The sequence below is a fragment of the Brassica napus genome, chromosome C2 (assembly GCF_020379485.1).
Source record: "Brassica napus cultivar Da-Ae chromosome C2, Da-Ae, whole genome shotgun sequence".
NCBI lineage: Eukaryota > Viridiplantae > Streptophyta > Magnoliopsida > Brassicales > Brassicaceae > Brassica > Brassica napus.
Genome location: NC_063445.1, coordinates 25,352,669 through 25,372,602, shown reverse-complemented (window position 1 = coordinate 25,372,602; position 19,934 = coordinate 25,352,669). Strand labels below are relative to the sequence as shown.

The window sequence follows — 19,934 nt, the reverse complement described above, 5'->3', positions numbered from 1 at the left end:
AAAGAAGGAACACAAGACACTTTTGTTAATCCGGTGTTCACCTCCCTTCCTCGATGTGAAGAATGAGCTATACTCACCGAAGAGAAAAATCGGTCTCTCAACCTTCCATTATATCAAAACACGAGAGTACAATATCTAGAGGTTACAGTTCCTGTCAACCTCTCTTGATCTCTGTTACAAATCACCTAGAGATACAAGTATATAGGGAAGAACCTAGCTAGGGTACTGAGAACCTAGTTCTCTCTAGCTCTCTTTCTTCAGACCAAGCCCTGGTCTCGAGCTCTCTCGAGCTCCCACTCTTCCGTGCCTCTCCTCTGTGTTTCCTTTGTGTCTTCTTGTGTTAGGTCATCTGTCGTGACCTCTCCATCTGATATAATCAGAACTTGATCTAATGGGCTTTGTCGATTAGGCTCATAGTTCATACACGCGAGACTTGTGCAAGTTAACCCAACTTGTGCAAGTTAGCCCAACTTGAACAAGTCCGGTCGTCTTGACCAAACTTCAATACATAGTTTATTTGATGACCCAGAGTTCACCGGTGGGGCTACGTCCCTGGGGCCTGGCAAGGCAAGACACTAACCTCCTTAGTGTACAACACACGAGCCTTGCTTTTATATTAGGCATAGGTAGTTACAACTGATAACTGGTTTTTAATAACCGTAAACCATTGAGTAATATTTAACCGACCGTTTAACCAAAACGCCATATAACCTAATTTTCAATCTCGACGTGGTTCAAGCTTCCAATATAACTGATTATTCATCACCAACATAACAATCTCTACCTTGATGATTAATCAGCTCTATCTGCAGCTACCATGTTGCCAACTCGTGAAATACCAAACAGTGCCAAACACCATAGTGTTTGACCACTCCGAGAATCCTTAGTCGCTTCAAAACTTCTTGAAGTCAGAGCAAAAGACATGCTCACCTTCTGCATCTCTTGCAGTCTGCTGAGAACCGACCTTCTCAGCCTCACATATTCTGAATAAAGCTCATTCGGTTTCATCCACCTGTTGAGCTTCACTTGCTCAACTTCAATACGCCTTAAACAAGTTTCCTCCCAGCATCACACATGTATCCAAATCGATACAACCTGAAGACTCCTTCGTTGTTTTTCCTTGGAACCTCAAACTCGAAGCTCTACCAATAACAACCATGTCTTCAAAACCATGCAGTCCTATTACTTCAGTCACCACCATGCACTTGATTATTTCCATCGACACTTCAGCGTTAACCTTGAAGCAATGTTAGACTTAATCAACTTCTTGTGACTCTAATTCAAACATGTACTGTATCAGATGACTTTTGATACAAACTTTGAATCCAATCTTTCTGCAATAAACTTGATGCCGATGCTGGCCTGAAACTCTTACAAACCTGAATCACCACTGCCTCAAATCAGAAACCCCTTTGACTCAAACAACCTCAACAGCCAGTAGACCCACTGAATCCTGAGATTTTCCTTTACAATAATCTGAATGAACACCTTATCTTGAACATCATTATGCACCGCTGTTGTTGCCAACAGAACCCACCGCTTAGCTCAACTAGCTAAGAAGACTCTCGATACAAAGAATCTCTGCTCAACCACTGCTCAAACAAATCATTACCAATCTGCAACTATGATACCGTTGTAGACTCTTCTGATTCACCTCATATCCCTGAGATACAGAAATAAATTTCTACAGAATCCCATGCAGAAGACCCGAAACATACATGTTTTCATCTGGAGTCATCCTCTGATTCGAACAGCTACCTGTCCAGCAAGACTCCACCTTGAACACACTCGTAACGATGTCGATATTAACTGGTCACACCACACAACTCCACCTTGTTGTAAATACTTTCGACACAAGTCTCATGTTCAATTCCCTGAGTCTAAGAAAACAGTTACCAGTAGATTTAGCCCACTACTAGTATCCTTTAACCATATCTCGCATCATCCAAGCCTGTGACGCTCTCTTGAGATACTCCCTTACAGCTTTTTCCATGTCAAACTCAAGCCCATGGTGAGTTTCTTCAGCTATAATTTGTCCTGCAGCACTATCACCACTGCGGAAACTCCACCAAGAAACTTTTGGTGTGTGCATCCTCTGTAACCTGTCGAGATACACCCTTAGAGCTTCTTCCATGTCAAACTCAAGCCCATGGCGAGTTTCTTCAGCTGTAACTTGTCCTGCAGCACTATCACCACTGCGAAAACTCCACCAAGAAACCTTTGGTGCGTGCATCCTCTGTAACCTGTCGAGATACACCCTTACAGCTTCTTCCATGTCAAACTCAAGCCCATGGCGAGTTTCTTCAGCTGTAACTTGTCCTGCAGCACTATCACCACTGCGCAAACTCCACCAAGAAACCTTTGGTGCGTGCATCCTCTGTAACCTGTCGAGATACACTCTTACAGCTTCTTCCATGTCAAACTCGAGCCCTTGGCGAGTTTTTTCAGCTGTAACATGTCTTGCAACACTATCACCAGTGTGCAAACTCCACCAAAAAAAACCTTTGGTGCTTGCATCCTCCTTCCTCTCAGACCTGACCGTGACCCGTCCAGCCTGATTTCATATTTGTCAAGTCCGCAAGTATTTTCTCCTTGGAAGATTACAACTTCATCCTTTTGATGATTCAGAGCTTTACCTCTTTGTCCGAGAGCTCCACCTTGACGACTTTGGTCATGACACCAAGCTTGTCGTCCCTTATTTATTTTTAGTCTGTTCCTCTAAACCTCTGACTCAGACCACCATGACGATTCTTCTAAGGTAAACTCACACACGCTTCTCCTAGCTGTGGTAGTGAACAATGCTTCCTGAATAAGTGTCGCTCAACCTGTTCTACCAGATTCTTTCTGCACATTTTCCTCTGCTTTTGACTAGAATCTCCAAGCAAACTCTAACCTTGAATCTCCTTCTCCCATGGCTTGTTCTTGTCACTCACACGACCTCACCAAAACTACTACATGTTGTTACCACAAATGGCCATTTGCTCCAACATATACTTGTGTAGGCCTTTACACAATTTTCCTTTGTTCTAGTTCTTTCTTCGTGGAGATACAACATGTTTCTATCAACCAGAAACATTACATCTCATGTACCCAATGATATTCACTCATGCTCTTGCGCTGACTCAAAACAGAACGCCATCTGTTTCGTCACATCATTGCCACAAGAAACCAACATGTGCTGCTACAAGCTCCATTGTGATCTTTAACCTTGATCATCCTCACTTGAGCTTCGTTTTAACCACAAGAACTTGATCCTTAACCTCTCTGTGACTGAACCTTCAACCATGCAACTCAAATCTTCTTAACTGAACTGACTTTGAAGCCTCAAAGTACAAACACCATGTCTCGTTCCAAACCTGATCAACGCCTCCTCACGTTGAAAACTTCTCTGCAACTTCTTGTTCACACCTGAACCTTGGAACCACTGATCAAAATCCGAATAGCCTCTGAACACACATACCATCTTCAACTTCTAAGGCGTCTCCTAGACCTGAGATAACAGAGTGTCACCAACTGCCATTCTTTACACCTTTCTGAAACCACACAACATATCTCTTCCACAATCAAACTGACCAATGCACAATCTGACCCATACTAGAACCTTGATCATCTTTTGCAAAGACAGCATACATCCCTTGTGATCCTAAAAGCTTCAGTTCTAACCTGTGTAACCAACCATCACAACCTTTCTTGTGACTCCATTGGAATGAGATCATTTATTTTGAAGATTTGAACTTGAGAAATTGATGACCAGACTTTGATTCCATCTCCTTAAGCCTTGTTCTGACTTAATATGAATATGTCTTCAACTTGAGATATCCTCCATCTCAAACAACCATCAAATCAATCTCTAACCATGCAGACCACAGACACACTTAACTGTGCCGCTGTTCTTGAACAAGCTCATCTGTGAAGCTGTTCTTACCTCAGTCTTTGGATCTTCCTGTTCTCGCAAACCCTGCAGCATCCCTTGCTTGCGTCTAATTTCACAGACCCGAAACCATTAGATCCGATTGGACCTTCTTCCGTTTCCGACGTTTCCTTCGCATACCACACACGAACGTCATCTTCTTCTTTCTTTGATGCTGCTTATCCTTCAGCATCATCTCTGATTCGTTACACTTGAACCCGTGACGCGATCGGGACTACTAATCCCCTGATTCTACTTCTTCAGAATCGATCCAGCTTCGACCTAGACAAACCCTTAATCGCCACAACCAGCGCTCTGATACCACTTGTTAGGGAATTTTTCTCTTTCCTGGAATGCTTACAGTAGTTCTTATCGCAAACCTAGTCACTAATCAAGTACGCGGAACACGAATCAAACAAGTAAAGAACGAACACAAGACACTTTTGTTAACCCGATGTTCACCTCCCTTCCTCGATGTGAAAAAAGAGCTATACTCACCGGAGAGAGAAATCAGTCTCTCAACCTTCCATTATATCAAAACACGAGAGTACAATATCCAGAGGTTACAGTTTCTATCGTCCTCTCTTGATCTCTGTTACAAATCACCTAGAGATACAAGTATATAGGGAAGAGCCTAGCTAGGGTACCGAGAACCTAGTTATCTCTAGCTCTCTCTCTTCAGACCAAGCCCTGGTCTCAGGCTCTCTCGAGCTATCACTCTTCTGTGCCTCTCCTCTGTGTTTCCCTTGTGTCTTCTTGTGTTAGGGCATCTGTCGTGACCTCTCCATCTGATATAATCAGAACTTGACCTAATGGGATTTGTCGATTAGGCCCATAGTTCATACGCGCGAGACTTGTGCTAGTTAGCCCAACTTGAACAAGTCCGGTCGTCTAGACCAAACTTCAATACATAGTTTATTTGATGACCCAGAGTTCACCGGTGGGGCTACGTCCCTGGGGCTTGGCAAGGAAATACACTAACCTCCTTAGTGTACAACACACGAGCCTTGCTTTTATATTAGGCAAGGGTAGTTACAACTGATAACCGATTATCAATAACCGTAAACCATTGAGTAATATTTAACCCGCCGTTTAACCAAAACGCCATATAACCCAATTGTTAATCTCGACGTTGTTCAAGCTTCCAATATAACTGATTCTTCGTCACTAACATAACATTTTATATAAGTAAGCTTAACATTATATTGTTTGTTTCTGTTTTTCTAAATCATGTTTACTATTATTTGACACAATATATTTCCCACTAAAACTTAATAGAAAATTAATGGATACGGTATTCCCGTGTATATGATAAGTGTTGTGGCTTTGATAGACAAAGTACACATGTGCATAGATTCAATTTACCAATAACAGGTGAGATCGTTGAACTGTTTATCAGATGTGTTTTTTTATTTGATAAACAAATTATTGATGTTAAATTCTCTTCAATTTGTATATATATATATATATATTATTTTTCAAGTTCAAAAAAAATTATGTGTTTTTTTTTGTCATTTGGTGGATTGATTAAAAAACAAGAAAAAATAACGGTGAAATACATAGCTGGCAAAAGAATATCCTCTTTCCGGAGCCAAAACCGACAACCCCAAAACCAACAGAGACACAGTGAGACCTCACCAAAATTCAATAAAAGGATTATAAAATCAAATCTAAAAATATGTTTATAAAATAACAACTTATTTAAAAATCAAATGTAAACAATGTATCTAATAATCAATCAATTTTTGGAAATATTATTAGAAAATAATAATAGTGTCGTATAATATTCTTCATATAAATCCCAAACCTGATTATTTATATGGTAAATGATAAAATACAATCTTATATAGTTTTAGTAATATAATTAATGGATTAAATACAAAGATATTTTGATAATATAGCTATTTTTGAAGAACATAAATGAAAAATTACATTCTTCATCGTAAGAGAAAAATCAACGGGCTTCAAAACACAATCCAGACGGCGAACAACCCAAAACTTAATATTTAAAGATCCAACAATTAAAACGATCAGGCAGGAGATATCTAATCTATGACTATAACCATGACCAGCATCAGAAGTTCAAATAAAACAATGCACTAAACTCTAGGCACATTAAACATTTTATTCTTGCCCTTACACTAATGGCACATTAAACATTTTATTCTTGCCCTTACACTAATAGATTAGCTTAAGGGCCGGACAAAATATATGAATCTGAAGAACCGAACCGAAGCCAGTCCGAAAACGTAGTACCGAATCCGAACCGAAACTAGTTAAATATCCGAACAAATTTAAAATTTTTGTATCTAGAGAACCGGAACCAAACCAAGATATTTCGGGTATCCGAATATATCTAATTCGGATTTATATACTTAAATATATTAATTAGTTTTTTGTCATCATTAGTTTGTTTTAGAATTAATATCCAAAATATATATAAGATATTTTGATATCCAAAATACTTGAAAATATATACAAATAGTCAAACTAAGTATCTAAAATAGCTAAATAATGCTCCAAACACAAAAAAAAAAAACTTGGATTCACTATAGTATTAAGTCAGTTTCTTATGTGACGCACTCACGTTGATTTTCACAAAATTCAATTTTATGAATACCCTTAATAAACTAAAAATTATACCCAATTGCCACTATTAAAAATTGTTTTTTCCTTTTTATAAATAAAAATTTACTTATATTTAAATTTAAATTATATTATATAGATTATTTATATATAACGTTTTTTACTTTATATTTTCCCTAAACAACATATATAAAACAATTTCTATAAATTTTCAGAATATATAAGTTTATATATATAAAACATAATTTGCAAAAAGATTGAAAAATAAAATAATTTAGATATTTGTTTTATAATATTTTTTAAAATTTCAAAATATATAATTTTATATATACAAAACATAGTTTGAAAATATTTAAAAATAAAAATGCTTTAAATAATTATTTTTTCATAGATAAAAATTTGATAAATTAATTTCATATGTGTTGTGCTCATGTTAATTCTCACAAAAGTCAATTACACGAATATTCTTAATGAATTAAAAAAAATTATTATGTTGCCATTACTAAAAAAAAAAAATTTAAACAACATAACTTATCATCTAATATTATATCCTATTTCTCAAATCATATTCTAAATTGAGAAATTGCCACAAATACCTCATTCATAATACTATTTTTCATGTTTACTCTAATCATTTTTTTATTACTTTTAATGAAAGTAAAATACACTTATACCCATAGGGTTAACTAATTTAGACTTACGGTTTAAAGTTGAGGGGTGAGGTAGGGTTTTTGGAATGTGAAATTTAGAATTTTGATAAATATATAATAATACTTAAATTTTTTAAAAAAAAACTAAAAAAATAGCTTCAAACATAATTCAATTTTCAAAAAGAAATTTTGGAAAAAAATAAAACAAAAAATTTCGAAAAACAAAATTCAAAAAAAAAATTTATAAAAAAGTTCGAATCTGAAAAAGTATAATTCGAAAACATAAAAAAATTTATTTATTTTTATTTATTTAAATAATGATTTATTATATATATAGATAACAAGGATATAAGAATCTTTTGCCATGAAGAATGTATTTTTGAAAATGTCTCTTTAGTAGTGCTATAGATGAAAAGTGGTAAACATAAAATTTATCCTTCTAAATTAAGAAAAGTTACAAAACTATTAAATAATACTATTGTATTTCAATTTCGTAGATATAAATTTTAAAATGTTTTCACAATCCTATACAAATTATTAAACAGTTAGTAGGATTTAATTATTTTATAAATATTCATATCAGTACATGAATTTTCAAAATATTATAGATTATGTTTATTAATACAACTGCAATATTATATTTTGCTTCATGGATTTTCAAAACAACATATATCAAATTTTATTTGATTTATAAAATACATTTAGCTCTAAGAGGATGAACTGAAATAAATGAAGCTAGGAAAATAAAAATAACTTAATTAAAAATTGTTGTTTAATTTGAAAAATATATGGAGCTAAACATACCATACAGTAACCAATCCAAATTGTTATACATAAAATTTCATATATAATTAAAAAATAACATAATATTACTTAATATAATATTATTTTCATAAAATAAATTAAAATTACAAACCAAAATGTAAACATTTATATCCATGCATGAGAACATAATGATACTTAATTCATTTTTTTTATTCATCATAAATATAAATTATAAAATTATTTAAAAGTTATAAGCAACGGAAGAGAATATTTAACAATTATTATGATTTGATGATTTTATAAATATTTATTTTCTTGCATGAGCCAAACATAATTTATGTTAATTTTAGCTATTTTTTCATACATTATTCAAATTTTATGTTATATATTATCCTATTTTTAGATTTTAAGAAATTTAAAGTATATATGAATTTAAAATTTTAAAAGTAATTTAAACGGGTTATCTGAACCCAAACCGAATCCGCAAATATCTGAATCGAACTTGAATCAAAATTTGTAAATATCAAAATGTGGCTGAAATCTTTAACCCCAAAAATTCATAACTTAAATAGACCTGAACCAAACCCGGACAAGTAAATGAATGTCAACCCTAATTAGCTTTCCACTTAGTAAGCTATATAAAGGAATATAACTCACGTTTTAACGTGTATCGTATCATAGTATATATGAAATCACATCTATATTATTATTTGAGAAGTGATTTTGATGATTTATTACATTCTCTATAACTTTAGGATGAATCATTAATTTTGATAAACAAATTTTATAATTATTATTTTTAATAAACGATTATTGTGATTATCTTAATATATTAGTTAATAGAGATTAGCAAATTCTATCAAAATTTATAATTTTATTTATTTAACTATATCAAGTATTCTGTTTGAACCAATTTTAAAAATATTGTTTCTATAATATATGTAGGGTAATTGTTTTAAATTAGCTAATTTTCTTTTAATAATGAAATAGATAATATTTTACAAAATATAGAAAAATTATGATAATGACAATGTATGATCTATATAAAGATTTGATATTATATTATTTATTATTTTACAAAAAGAAAGTTACCCTCTCTTATATGTTAAAAAAGAATTATATTGTTGTGGGTTTCATTAGAGTTATATATTTTTGGATTTTGTTAATATTAGCTCAACGATCAAAAGCTATGATCCTAAAAAGATAACACTTTTAACAGTTACAATAGAAAAATCCCAGATTTTAATAGGTGTATGTAATTGATTAGTTTTAGTTTATAGATGTGTAGTCAAAAGGAAAAAAGAATCCCAGGGTTTAATAGGTCTATGTAATTTACTTTTTTTTAGTTTATAAGTATTTAGTTAAAAGTATGTTTTTAACTACCCTAGGTTTTGCTAATAGTTATCACTATAAAAGCTCATACGTATGCTCCACCGATACCAGCATAGTGTTCGATTACAAATCGTATTAAAAAATAAACGAATAGAAAATTTGCAAAGAAAAAAAAGATGAATATTTTGAAACATAAGAGATTACGTAAACATACTCAAGACACTGGTTCTATTCATGTCTATAATTTGAAGCAACATCATGATATAGATGGTTTCGTTTATTTTGTTGCTATAAATTTAAATTTTATTGAAGATGAAAATTATCTAAACTTTAATCAAACTAATGTTAATAGGGTTCATCAAAATGACAAATCTACTGTTATTCAATTTGGAGTGTATTCAATTTGGAGTTTGAGCTGATTTGTATTAAAATGACAAATCTACTGTTATTCAAACATGGATTTAAAAAAATACTTTGAAATCCGGTGTTATTGAACTTGTCATTTTATAAAACACTCTGAAATCCACTGTTATTGAACAAAATTTAAGTTAGAGATTTTAAAATGCTTTAAATGTTTCTAGAGTGTTTGAGAGGAATTCTTTAGTTATAAAAATAAAAATCTAAATCCCATGGTTTTATATGGGATTCTAGAGTTATTTAACAAAAATCACACCAAATTCTCAGATTCTCTTACAATCATTTGAAAACTCATTAAAAATCAAATCACTTCAAATTTCATATTCAATACACCCTCTAAAATTAAGATGTTGAAATTTTGAAATACACCGAAAACAAATCGTATGTTGAAATTTTGGAATACACGGAAAACAAATCGTTTCGATTGAATTGGTGCCGTTGTAAGTGTTATAATTTTTTTTATTGATTCGCATTGATTATATAATCTGGTATTAATCACTTATTTTTTAATTTAAAAATTTAGGAAACTATGATTCATGCTTCTATTGATGAACGTTCTCTTGGTAAATTCTGATCTAAGTTATTTCAAAGATATTTTTTTGTTCTAAGAATTTCAGAATCGGTGATTATATTATATCATATAGAACAAATCATCTAGCTTTCAAGATAAAATTCTATAGAACAATCAAAATCAATCCTTGTGATAATTTCTCGAAGGAGGTGAAAAATAGTTATTTCAAATAATTTTTCAATATGAAAAGGAAGTTTTAATCGGTGAGTTTTCTATATCATGTTGTGTTTTTATTAATGTCATAAGCCAAGGCTTCGGTTTTTGACATTGAGGCAGGGTTTTGCAGGCAGTGTACCACGACATATCAAAAGCCTCGTCAGCAATTTAGCTCGACAGAAAGAAGCATAATAAAGAGTAATTTGATTCATGGAAATAAACACACCACTAGGCTCATCCTGCTCAACCTTAAACCCTCCATCCAATGAACCATTCGTAGATCAGAAAATACTCTTATGGCATAGACATAATACCGGTTATCCAAACCGGAACCAGAACAAGCAACTGACGCCAATCTATCCCCTAACATTGACCCAGTGGCTCCACAAAACCACTGGCCAATCCATAGCTCAAGCAGTTAACTCAGACTTTTTCATAAAGTTTTGTATATTCAATTACTGACAAGGCGGAAAGATATATATCAAACGCATAATATGTACTACCAGTGGATATCACCATCATCATCATTACTCACTAAGAGGACGAAGGGAAGACATCTTTGACAGCAGAAGCAGCAGTCAAGTAATTGAGTGTATTCCTCAACGTCTCTCTTTCCCTCTTCAACCTCGCCGCCGTATCCTCCAGCTCCAGCAACGCTTGCTGCTCTCTAGGCGCTCCTTCGAACGTGCTTCCGACAAAGAACGAGAACGGTGTCGGAAACTGATTCCTCCTCAGATCCTGAACTTCCTTCTCAGCCTTCCCATTCAACCTGTTCGACAATCTAATCACTTCCTTCATCAGAACCTCCACCTCACTCGCCAACGCGTCAAGATTCTCTTCCCCGGAAGGACGATCCTCCAGCCACGTCACCTCTCCGACAAGGTAAGGTTTCGTCCGGACAAGATTCGTAACGCGAAACCTCTCTTGTCCTTTGCATATCAAAAAGAACCGGTCGTCAATGAGCCTCTCGTGCTTGACGACCTCCCCAACGCATCCGACCTCTGCGGCGGAGCCGGAGACGGCGTCGGAGTAAACGACGCCGAAGCGGAGGTCGGACTCGAGGAGAGTGTGCATCATGATGCGGTAACGGAACTCGAAGATCTGGAGAGGGAGGATTGCGCCGGGGAAGAGAACGAGAGGGAGAGGGAAGAGAGGAAGCTCGACGACGTCATCGGGTTTTGGAGGGTTCGCGTTGTGATGCTTCTCGGAGAAAGAGGAAGACGAACATCGGAAGGAGGTGAGCTTGCACCGTCGGAGATTACTAGCAAAGGCCGGTGAGAGAGGCGGCTTTGATTTGAAAGACGGAGATAACGAAGTTGAAGACGGTGGTGAAGAGAGTATGTGTGGAAGCGCCATTACAGGGGAAGGAAGAAAGAAAAAAAGTTTTAAATTCTTTTATTTGAATTTATGTAATTTTGTGTGTTTAAATAAAAAGATAAAAGATGTAATAATTGGCATGTCACGATTACTACAGATGTTCGAGTGATTGCGTTTTTGGTGGATAATAAACGAGAGGAGAGGAACAAGTATGAATCTGGGTGTGGTGTTGAATATCCCAGGAGTTATGTTATCCATTTAGATAATTATTTAAAATGCCACGTGCTCTATTAGATACCTCACATAGAATCAGCAACACAGAGTCAAAGAGATGTTTGTAAGACTGAAGAAGACAGCCTCTGAAAAACAGAGCAAAGGCAAGCAGTACATGGCATGGGCTTTACAAAGTGCTAGACCTGAAACCCATTTACTCAAGTATGAAGCTCACTTGCTCCACCCAGATGTAACAACAGTTCTCAATATCATCACACCAAAAACATAAATAAACTACAGATGGGCATGGCTGTCATGGCCCTTAGACAAAAGAATTTTAGCAGATCAAAAATTAAAAGATTACTCTGATAAAAAAAATTTAATAGGATATACTAAAAATAAACTAAGAGCATGATTATCGGTTGAAACCCATTTTGGGTTTCTAATTTTTTTTTTTTATATATTTTTGTTTTATCCGATTAAAAAAAAAACTAAAACAGAACCAATCGCGGGCCGCCATATGTCATGGAACCCGCAAAATAGTGTAAGAAACCGGCCAAGAGCGATCCGTAATTGGCGACATTGGTGACCGTTTTTTAAAGAAAACGTGGAGTCCGTCCACACACTAATTTCATGCAGAAACTCATTTTGGGTTCCACGATAATCATGCTCTAAGTCGGTGAAAATCATCATTTTTTTTTGTCAACAAATCATCATTTAATTATAGACAAATTAATGATGAAGGTTATATAATTAAATTATTCATTAATCCACTTTGATGTTTTTTTATTTAATCGATTTATACTAATTTAGATGAATTTAGACTGATTTAAAATAATTTAAATCTATTTAAACCGAAACCAAATTAAGCAATTTAAATCAAATTTTGAGAGAATATCATTTCGATTACCACCGGTTTACACGGACACATAGGCGCTATACCAATTTTTTGAATATTGCAGTATCTAACTGGTTACATAAAAACAATAGCAAAAGGAGAGTTAAGCTGTAAACGAGGATGAAAGGAATTAAGAAGAGAAAAGTGTTGTTGATGGTGACATAATCAGAGGGGAAAAATAATTGTTGATATTGTATTCTTCCTCATGTATATATATGACCTAATAGAGATGCATCATAGAGATCAGGTTAGGGTATTTTCTTAGTAGGATTACAAAAAATAGAATTAGAAGATTCAATTTAGTCAAATTTTACAGTTTTGGTTCTTTTACATAGTGGCTTAATTAAACCCGGTTAAAATTAAAAATAGACAATAAAGAAACCTCAAAGACTGTTTCAGCTTCTCTTTTATATATATGCTTTAATGCTATTTGGTAACTAAATCTAAAGGTATCAAAACTGGTTCATAAATGCTCGAGTTTGGTGATTCCTCAGATGAATCCATGCAATAAAAAACACAACAGAGGTTCCAAGCCATCTAACTCGATCCATAAGTGAGTTGTGTCCCTTCTACTTTACGTTTCTGATCTCTACTCTCTCAGAAACCAGCACTGTAATGTGCACTGGACTCAAGTTTCTTCGCTTCGCCTAGTTTCGTTACAGCCTGAAAACAAGTTTAAGTTATGATCATAATTCATAAGAAGAAAACATTGCAACAACGTTATATAATAAGCAGAAACTTACATACCTTAATGAAGTCGTTGGGGACAACGTAATCGTGCCCTGCACGTAAAGCTAACATCCCTGCTTCGGTACATATGTTACGCATATCTGCTCCACTGAATCCCTGTAAAGACAAGTTTTAAAATGCAAAGCTTTTGTTCTGTTTTGCATAAACAAACAAAAGACATGAGAGTGTGTAACGAACCTCAGATAGCTTCACGACTTTTTCGTAGTCGATATCTCCTTGTTTAGTAATTCCAGAAGCATGAATCTTAATGATTCTCATTCTGGAATCTTCGTTAGGCAATGAGAACTCTATCTTCTTATCGATTCTACCAGGTCGAAGAAGGGCAGGGTCAAGAACATCAGGTCTGTTTGTTGCCATTATAACTGTCACCTGAAGAAACAGACATGAACTCGTTTAGACAAAAGTTCATCAAAATTTCAAGATGAAAGAAGAAGATACCTTATCAAGTTCGTTGAATCCATCAAGTTGAGAGAGAAGCTCGATAAGAACTCTGTCACACTCACTAGTATCTCCTTCTCCGTAGCTGGATCTACGTCTACCAATAGCATCAATCTCATCCATAAAGATGATGCATGGCTACATAACCAGATGAAAAAAACTAGCTTATCCATAAGGAAACAATACAAGTCACACCAACAAGTAGTCATCAAGAGAACTTACTTGATGTTCACGAGCATACTTAAACATCTCTCTCACCAACAATGAACTCTCTCCCACGTATTTGCTAACAAGCGAGCTAGAAACAACCTACAAAACAACATATTCTCCTAAAACTTAGTATATAGCCACAAAAATAACGACTAGTTATACAAACTCTTAAGGTCACTAACCATCAAGAAAGTTGAATTGATATTGCTAGAGATTGCTTTGGCTAACAATGTCTTTCCAGTACCAGGAGGTCCATAGAGAAGCACTCCCTGTTACATTAGGTCAACATAATGAATCATCTTGCAGGATAAAAAAAACAAGAAGGGATCCAAAACCAACCTTGGGAGGCTTTACACCAACTCGTTCAAAAATGTCAGGATCTATGAGAGGACGTTCAATCCAGTCTCTTACATCTTTGAGTTGATGAGTTAACCCACCAAGATCTGAGTAACTAACATCACCACCATCATGTTGATACACCATCTTCTGAACGAATGGATTAACCTTAGGAGGGAGGATTCTCATTATAGTAAACGTTCTTCTCTGAAGACTAACTCTGGTTCCAGAAACTAGCTTTGAGTGAGCTGCTAAGCTTGAGCGATTCACTATGTAACGAACTCCTTCGTTTACTTTCACAAGAACTGAGATCAAAATTGTATATATAAGCCAATGATCTGAAACAAACCAAAAATCAAGAAAATCAAGAACGTTACATCTTTCTTTGCCTAGAGGTTGCATAACTTCTCCAACCAATTCCGCATTAGTAGTGGTAAAGTACTTGAGTTCGTCTTCAGTTTCTTCGAGTCTTATCTTTAAAGCTTCCAGATTCTCTTTTACTGATCAGAAACACGCAAACTTGAAGCACAAGCAATCGAATGGAAACCTTAGGGTTTAGAAAGAAGTATTTACCAGTTTTGGTTCTTTCTTGGTTGATGTTGCGAATGTGGAGTTTAGACTGGCATCTCATAATGGCTATGCCTCTCTTCACTTTCTCGTCATTGATTCTCCTCACTATCTCTTCATCTACGTCTTCCATGGAAGCCTTTGAAGTTACACAAATCAACAAGAAGAAAACTTTACTATTGCTCTGCAAGCACACTTATGCTATCATTCCAAGTTTCCAACGTATCAAATATGATTTTTATAACTGAAACTACCTGAAACTTTTCTTTTATTGAATCCCGCTATTTTACACATATTCAACTTCTGCGCATAAAGTTTTTGGTTTTATCAGTTCAACCCCCACAGAAACAGATGCGAATATTCTAAAAACATCATTAGTGGTAAAATTTCTCGTATGAGTATCTATTTAATATTAGTATAATTTATCTGGTAAATAAATTTTAATTTAAAATAAATAAGACCATTTAAAAATAACACATGCGTTGTGATCTCTCACTATTATAAGAAAATCTCTAAAAAAAGAAATTGTTTTTGAAATACCACAAATTGGATATCACTTTGGACAATTCTCTCAAATAGCCCCTTTTAAGTTTTTGTCACAAAAATAATCCTCAAGAAAGAAAATGACCAAAATTGTCTCTTTTTATTTTGAAACTTTTTATATATTTTTTTTATATTTTTAAATTTGAAATTCTATCCCAAAACTCCACCCCTTAATTCTAAACTCTAAGTCTAGATTAGTTAACCCTTAGGTAAAAATGTATTTGTACCTTTTAATAAAACTTATTTTGATCATTTTCTTCGAGTGCTATTTTTGTGACAAAAACTTAAAAAATGTTATCTTAGAGAATTTCTCTATCAAAAACTTTTCAAGAATACTTTTGATCAAAAATATCATAACATTTGGTTTTAGTATATAATGATTATTGTTTAAATTTTAGTATTTAGGGGTGGAATTAGATTATAAACTTCTATAATAGTTTTTAAACATTTATAAATGATTTAGAGAGTTAATTTAGTCTTTTTTTTTATCATAATTTCAGACAATAAACAAACCTCAAAGACTGTTTCAGCTTCTCTTTCATATATGCTTTAATGCTATTGGTAGGTATCAAACTGGTTTATAAATGATAAAAGACATGTACAGAGAAGAGCTTGGAGTTTGGAGATTCCATCCATGCAAAGGAAAAATACAACAGAGGTTCCACCCCATCTAACTCGATCCATAAGTGAGTTGTGTCCCTTCTACTTTACGTTTCTGATCTCTACTCTCTCAGAAATCAGCATTGTATTGTGCACTAGACTCAAGCTTCTTCGCTTCGCCTAGTTTCGTTACAGCCTGAAAGCAAGTTTAAAGTTATGTTTATAAGAAGAAAACAGTGCAGCAACGTTATATAATAAGCAGAAACTTTACTTACCTTGATGAAGTCGCTGGGGACAACGTAATCGTGCCCTGCACGTAAAGCTAACATCCCTGCTTCAGTACATACGTTACGCATATCTGCTCCATTGAATCCCTGTAAAGACAAGTTTTAAAATGCAAAGCTTTTGTTCTGTTTTGCGTATAACAAAGACAAGTCATGAGAGTGTGTGACGAACCTCAGATAGTTTCACGACCTTTTCGTAGTCGATATCTCCTTGTTTAGTAATACCAGAAGCATGAATCTTAAGGATTCTAATTCTGGAATCTTCGTTAGGCAATGAGAACTCTATCTTCTTATCGATTCTACCAGGTCGAAGAAGCGCAGGGTCAAGAACATCAGGTCTGTTCGTTGCCATTATAACCTTCACCTCAAGAAAAAAGTCATGAACTCGTTTAGACACATGTTCATCAAAACTTACAAGATGAAAGAAGAAGATACCTTATCAAGTTCGTTGAATCCATCAAGTTCAGAGAGAAGCTCGATGAGGACTCTGTCACACTCTTTAGTTTCTCCTTCTCCGTAGCAGGATCTACGTCTATCAATAGCATCAATCTCATCCAAAAAGATGATGCAAGGCTACATAACCAGAAGAACGTTTCAACGTTTCAGTACAAGTCACAACAAGAAGAAGTGGGAAAGAAAGAGAACTTACTTGATGTTCAGGGGCATATTTAAACATCTCTCTCACCATCAATGGACTCTCTCCCACGTATTTGCTAACAAGCGAGCTAGAAACAACCTAGGAAACAACATATACTTCTAAAACTTAGCATAACCTAGAAACGGCTAGTTATACAAACTCTTAATCAAGAAAGTTGAATTGATATTGCTAGAGATTGCTTTGGCTAACAATGTCTTTCCAGTACCAGGAGGTCCATAGAGAAGCACTCCCTGTTACGTTAGGTCAACATAATGAATCATCTTGCAGGATAAAACAAAACAAGAAGGGATCCAAAACCAACCTTGGGAGGCTTTACACCAACTCGTTCAAAAATGTCAGGATCTATGAGAGGACGTTCAATCCAGTCTCTTACATCTCTGAGCTGATGAGTTAACCCACCAAGATCTGAGTAACTAACATCACCACCATGGTGTTGACACACCATCTTATGAACCAATGGATTCTCATTATAGTAAACGTTCTTCTCTCAAGAGTAACTCTGGTTCCAGAAACAAGCTTCGACTGATTCACTAAGCTTGAGCGATTCACTATGAGACGAACTCCTTCGTTTACTTTCACAAGAACTGAGATCAAAACTGTATATATAAGCGAATGATCTTGAAACAAGAATCAAACATCAAGAACGTTACATCTTTCTTTGCCAAGAGGTTGCACAACTTCTCCAACCAATTCCGCATGAGTAGTGGTAAAGTAGTTGAGTTCGTCTTCAGTTTCTTCGAGCGCTATCTTTAAATCTTCCAAATACGCTTTGTCTGGATCAGAAACACGCAAACTTGAAGCACAAGCAATCGAATGGAAACCTTAGGGTTTAGAAAAAGGAGTCTAGACCAGTTTTGGTTTCTTCTTGCCAGCTGTTGCGAGTGTTGAAAACACACGTGTACGTAAAAATGGCTTCGAGTCTACTCGATATCTCTTCTTCTCCGTCTTCCATGGAAGCCATATACATTGCCTTTGAAGTTTACACAAATCAAGAAGACGAAAAGCTTTTTATAAACACCTGAATTTTTTTTTTATTAAACCCCGCTGTTTTATACATATTCGAACTCTGACCATAAAATTTTGTTTATCAGATTACCACCCCCCCCCCCCCCCCCCCCTCCCCCCCCCAAAATGCACATATTCTTAATTAAATTCCTCTATCTTACAGGTATACGACTTATGACCCCAAACATTTTGGTTTTATCAGTTCAACCCCCAGAGGTGCACATACTCCAGGGCACTTTACTATCAGATTTCAGAAGTAAAAGTCATCTCAACTCGTATTTTGCAATAAAAAGAAAATTCAAAACAAAAGAAAATTATTTTTTCCTTGTACGTTTCTATAATCTCATCCTAAAGCATGAGCATCTGCGTGTTGCAACACTTCTCTAAGCACAGAAGCTATTCGATGTGACATATGATGTTCCGAAAACATCTCTTTGACTTTCTCATACCCATTTCTCCCCATCCTTAATTAGCCTTGGCGAGAGATGTCGCGCCTTCTTTACCAGCAGTGTGCAACATGATTATTCCCTAGGTGTACGACATAAGTCTTAATCATCGCCCCTGAGTTATGTTTCTCCAGTACTCAGCTGTAGCGTGTGAATCAATCATCGCCCCTGCAACAAACCGGACGTAGGTTCTTAACCAACTCTTGTTTAAAATAATACGCCCTATCATCTCATGAATCTTATGAAGAAGAGCTTTGCCAACATCTTCCTTGAGGACAGCATCCAACCATTTCCTAGCCACAGCAGTATTCAAAACAATCAAATCAGCCTTGACAGCTGTATCTATCGCTTCCTCATGAAGTCGAGAGTACTCGGAGCTGAACCAAGCTTCTCCTCCACGAATTGGTGGCTACTGATCTTACCACCGATGACGCTACATGAGTCCAAGGTGGATCTGACGAGGATCACACACACTGTTGATACTGATAACACCAATATAATCATCAGAAACCATCTCGTAGTCGTCGACGGCTTCGCCATTGTATTCTAGGGTTTCAACATCCAAAAACTTCGGAGATTCCTTGTTGAACAAGGTACTGATCTCTGAGGAACGATTGAAAACTAGTTCGGCGTAGAAGGTTGTGTGGTTGCTAGCCCGCCGCGGCAGATAGGAAAGGCTTCACCGCTTCAAGTCAGTGAGACTGAGAATCTGGAGAAGGAAGATTGATTGGTCTTTTTAAAGCTTTGCAATTCACGCCGTTTTTATTATACTCATGAAGAAAGTCAAGCCGTTTTTATGAGAGCGTGTTGTCACGGCCCGTTTTAACCCAAAACGTCCATGAAGACAACCAAAGATCGGGTCGGGCCAAAGGTGAATCAAGCCCACTCCACTAAGTATTTTCTTAACTTTAAGTCTTTTGTAAAATATCTTAGATATGGAGAAGTGTAGAAAGGTGTAGAGAAGTGTAGAAACTTGTAGAACACTTGAGAAGAACCCTCACAACCGTTAGATCGATTTGATCTGAACCGTCCGTTGAGGAGGAGAAAGTGTATATAAAGGGGATCACCCCTCACTTGTAAAACCACCAAGTTTTAATAAGAAAACTCTTCTACAAACTCTCTCTCTCTCTAAAATCGTCCACACTCTCTCTCTAAGTACTGGGCGAGTTGTCCGAAAGGCTGACTTAGCAAACCATAAGGAGAAAAGTTGCTAAGGCCGCACGTCCTGATTGCTGTGAAGAAATCAGTCCGTGACAGTTGGTATCAGAGCTGAGTTACGATC

At 35.4% G+C, this 19,934-nt stretch overlaps 3 protein-coding genes across 3 annotated transcripts; all 3 read right to left on the bottom strand.

Moving 5' to 3' along the window:
* Positions 1-10,574: 10,574 nt before the first annotated feature.
* LOC106452505 (lon protease 2-like) lies at positions 10,575-11,968 on the bottom strand. Its single transcript, XM_048747692.1, has one exon. It carries the CDS (start codon positions 11,741-11,743, stop codon positions 10,922-10,924), a length of 822 nt encoding a protein of 273 aa, XP_048603649.1. The 5' UTR covers positions 11,744-11,968; the 3' UTR covers positions 10,575-10,921.
* Positions 11,969-12,654: 686 nt separating this feature from the next.
* Positions 12,655-18,303, bottom strand: LOC106370142 (26S proteasome regulatory subunit S10B homolog B). Its single transcript, XM_048747691.1, has 7 exons — positions 14,553-18,303; positions 14,396-14,482; positions 14,226-14,312; positions 14,004-14,141; positions 13,743-13,934; positions 13,563-13,661; positions 12,655-13,478 (listed from the first exon to the last, which is right to left on the bottom strand). Exons 1-7 carry the CDS (start codon positions 14,949-14,951, stop codon positions 13,413-13,415), a joined length of 1,068 nt encoding a protein of 355 aa, XP_048603648.1. The 5' UTR covers positions 14,952-18,303; the 3' UTR covers positions 12,655-13,412.
* Positions 16,390-18,168, bottom strand: LOC106370152 (26S proteasome regulatory subunit S10B homolog B-like). The gene is made up of 10 exons (XM_048748886.1): positions 18,051-18,168; positions 17,852-17,974; positions 17,700-17,797; positions 17,503-17,583; positions 17,381-17,431; positions 17,193-17,279; positions 16,979-17,116; positions 16,716-16,901; positions 16,535-16,633; positions 16,390-16,455 (listed from the first exon to the last, which is right to left on the bottom strand). Exons 1-10 carry the CDS (start codon positions 18,166-18,168, stop codon positions 16,390-16,392), a joined length of 1,047 nt encoding a protein of 348 aa, XP_048604843.1.
* Positions 18,304-19,934: the final 1,631 nt, after the last annotated feature.

Coding starts and splice junctions, on each gene's coding strand:
- LOC106370142 (XM_048747691.1), bottom strand. CDS start 14,951: ATGCAACCTCTAGGCAAAGAAAGATGTAACGTTCTTGATTTTCTTGAT. Junction 13,935..14,003: donor GATTCAACGAACTTGATAAG/GTATCTTCTTCT, acceptor CTGTTTCTTCAG/GTGACAGTTATAATGGCAAC. Junction 13,479..13,562: donor TCCCCAACGACTTCATTAAG/GTATGTAAGTTT, acceptor ACTTGTTTTCAG/GCTGTAACGAAACTAGGCGA.
- LOC106452505 (XM_048747692.1), bottom strand. CDS start 11,743: ATGGCGCTTCCACACATACTCTCTTCACCACCGTCTTCAACTTCGTTA.
- LOC106370152 (XM_048748886.1), bottom strand. CDS start 18,168: ATGTATATGGCTTCCATGGAAGACGGAGAAGAAGAGATATCGAGTAGA. Junction 16,902..16,978: donor GATTCAACGAACTTGATAAG/GTATCTTCTTCT, acceptor CTTGAGGTGAAG/GTTATAATGGCAACGAACAG. Junction 16,634..16,715: donor AGGTCGTGAAACTATCTGAG/GTTCGTCACACA, acceptor TTGTCTTTACAG/GGATTCAATGGAGCAGATAT.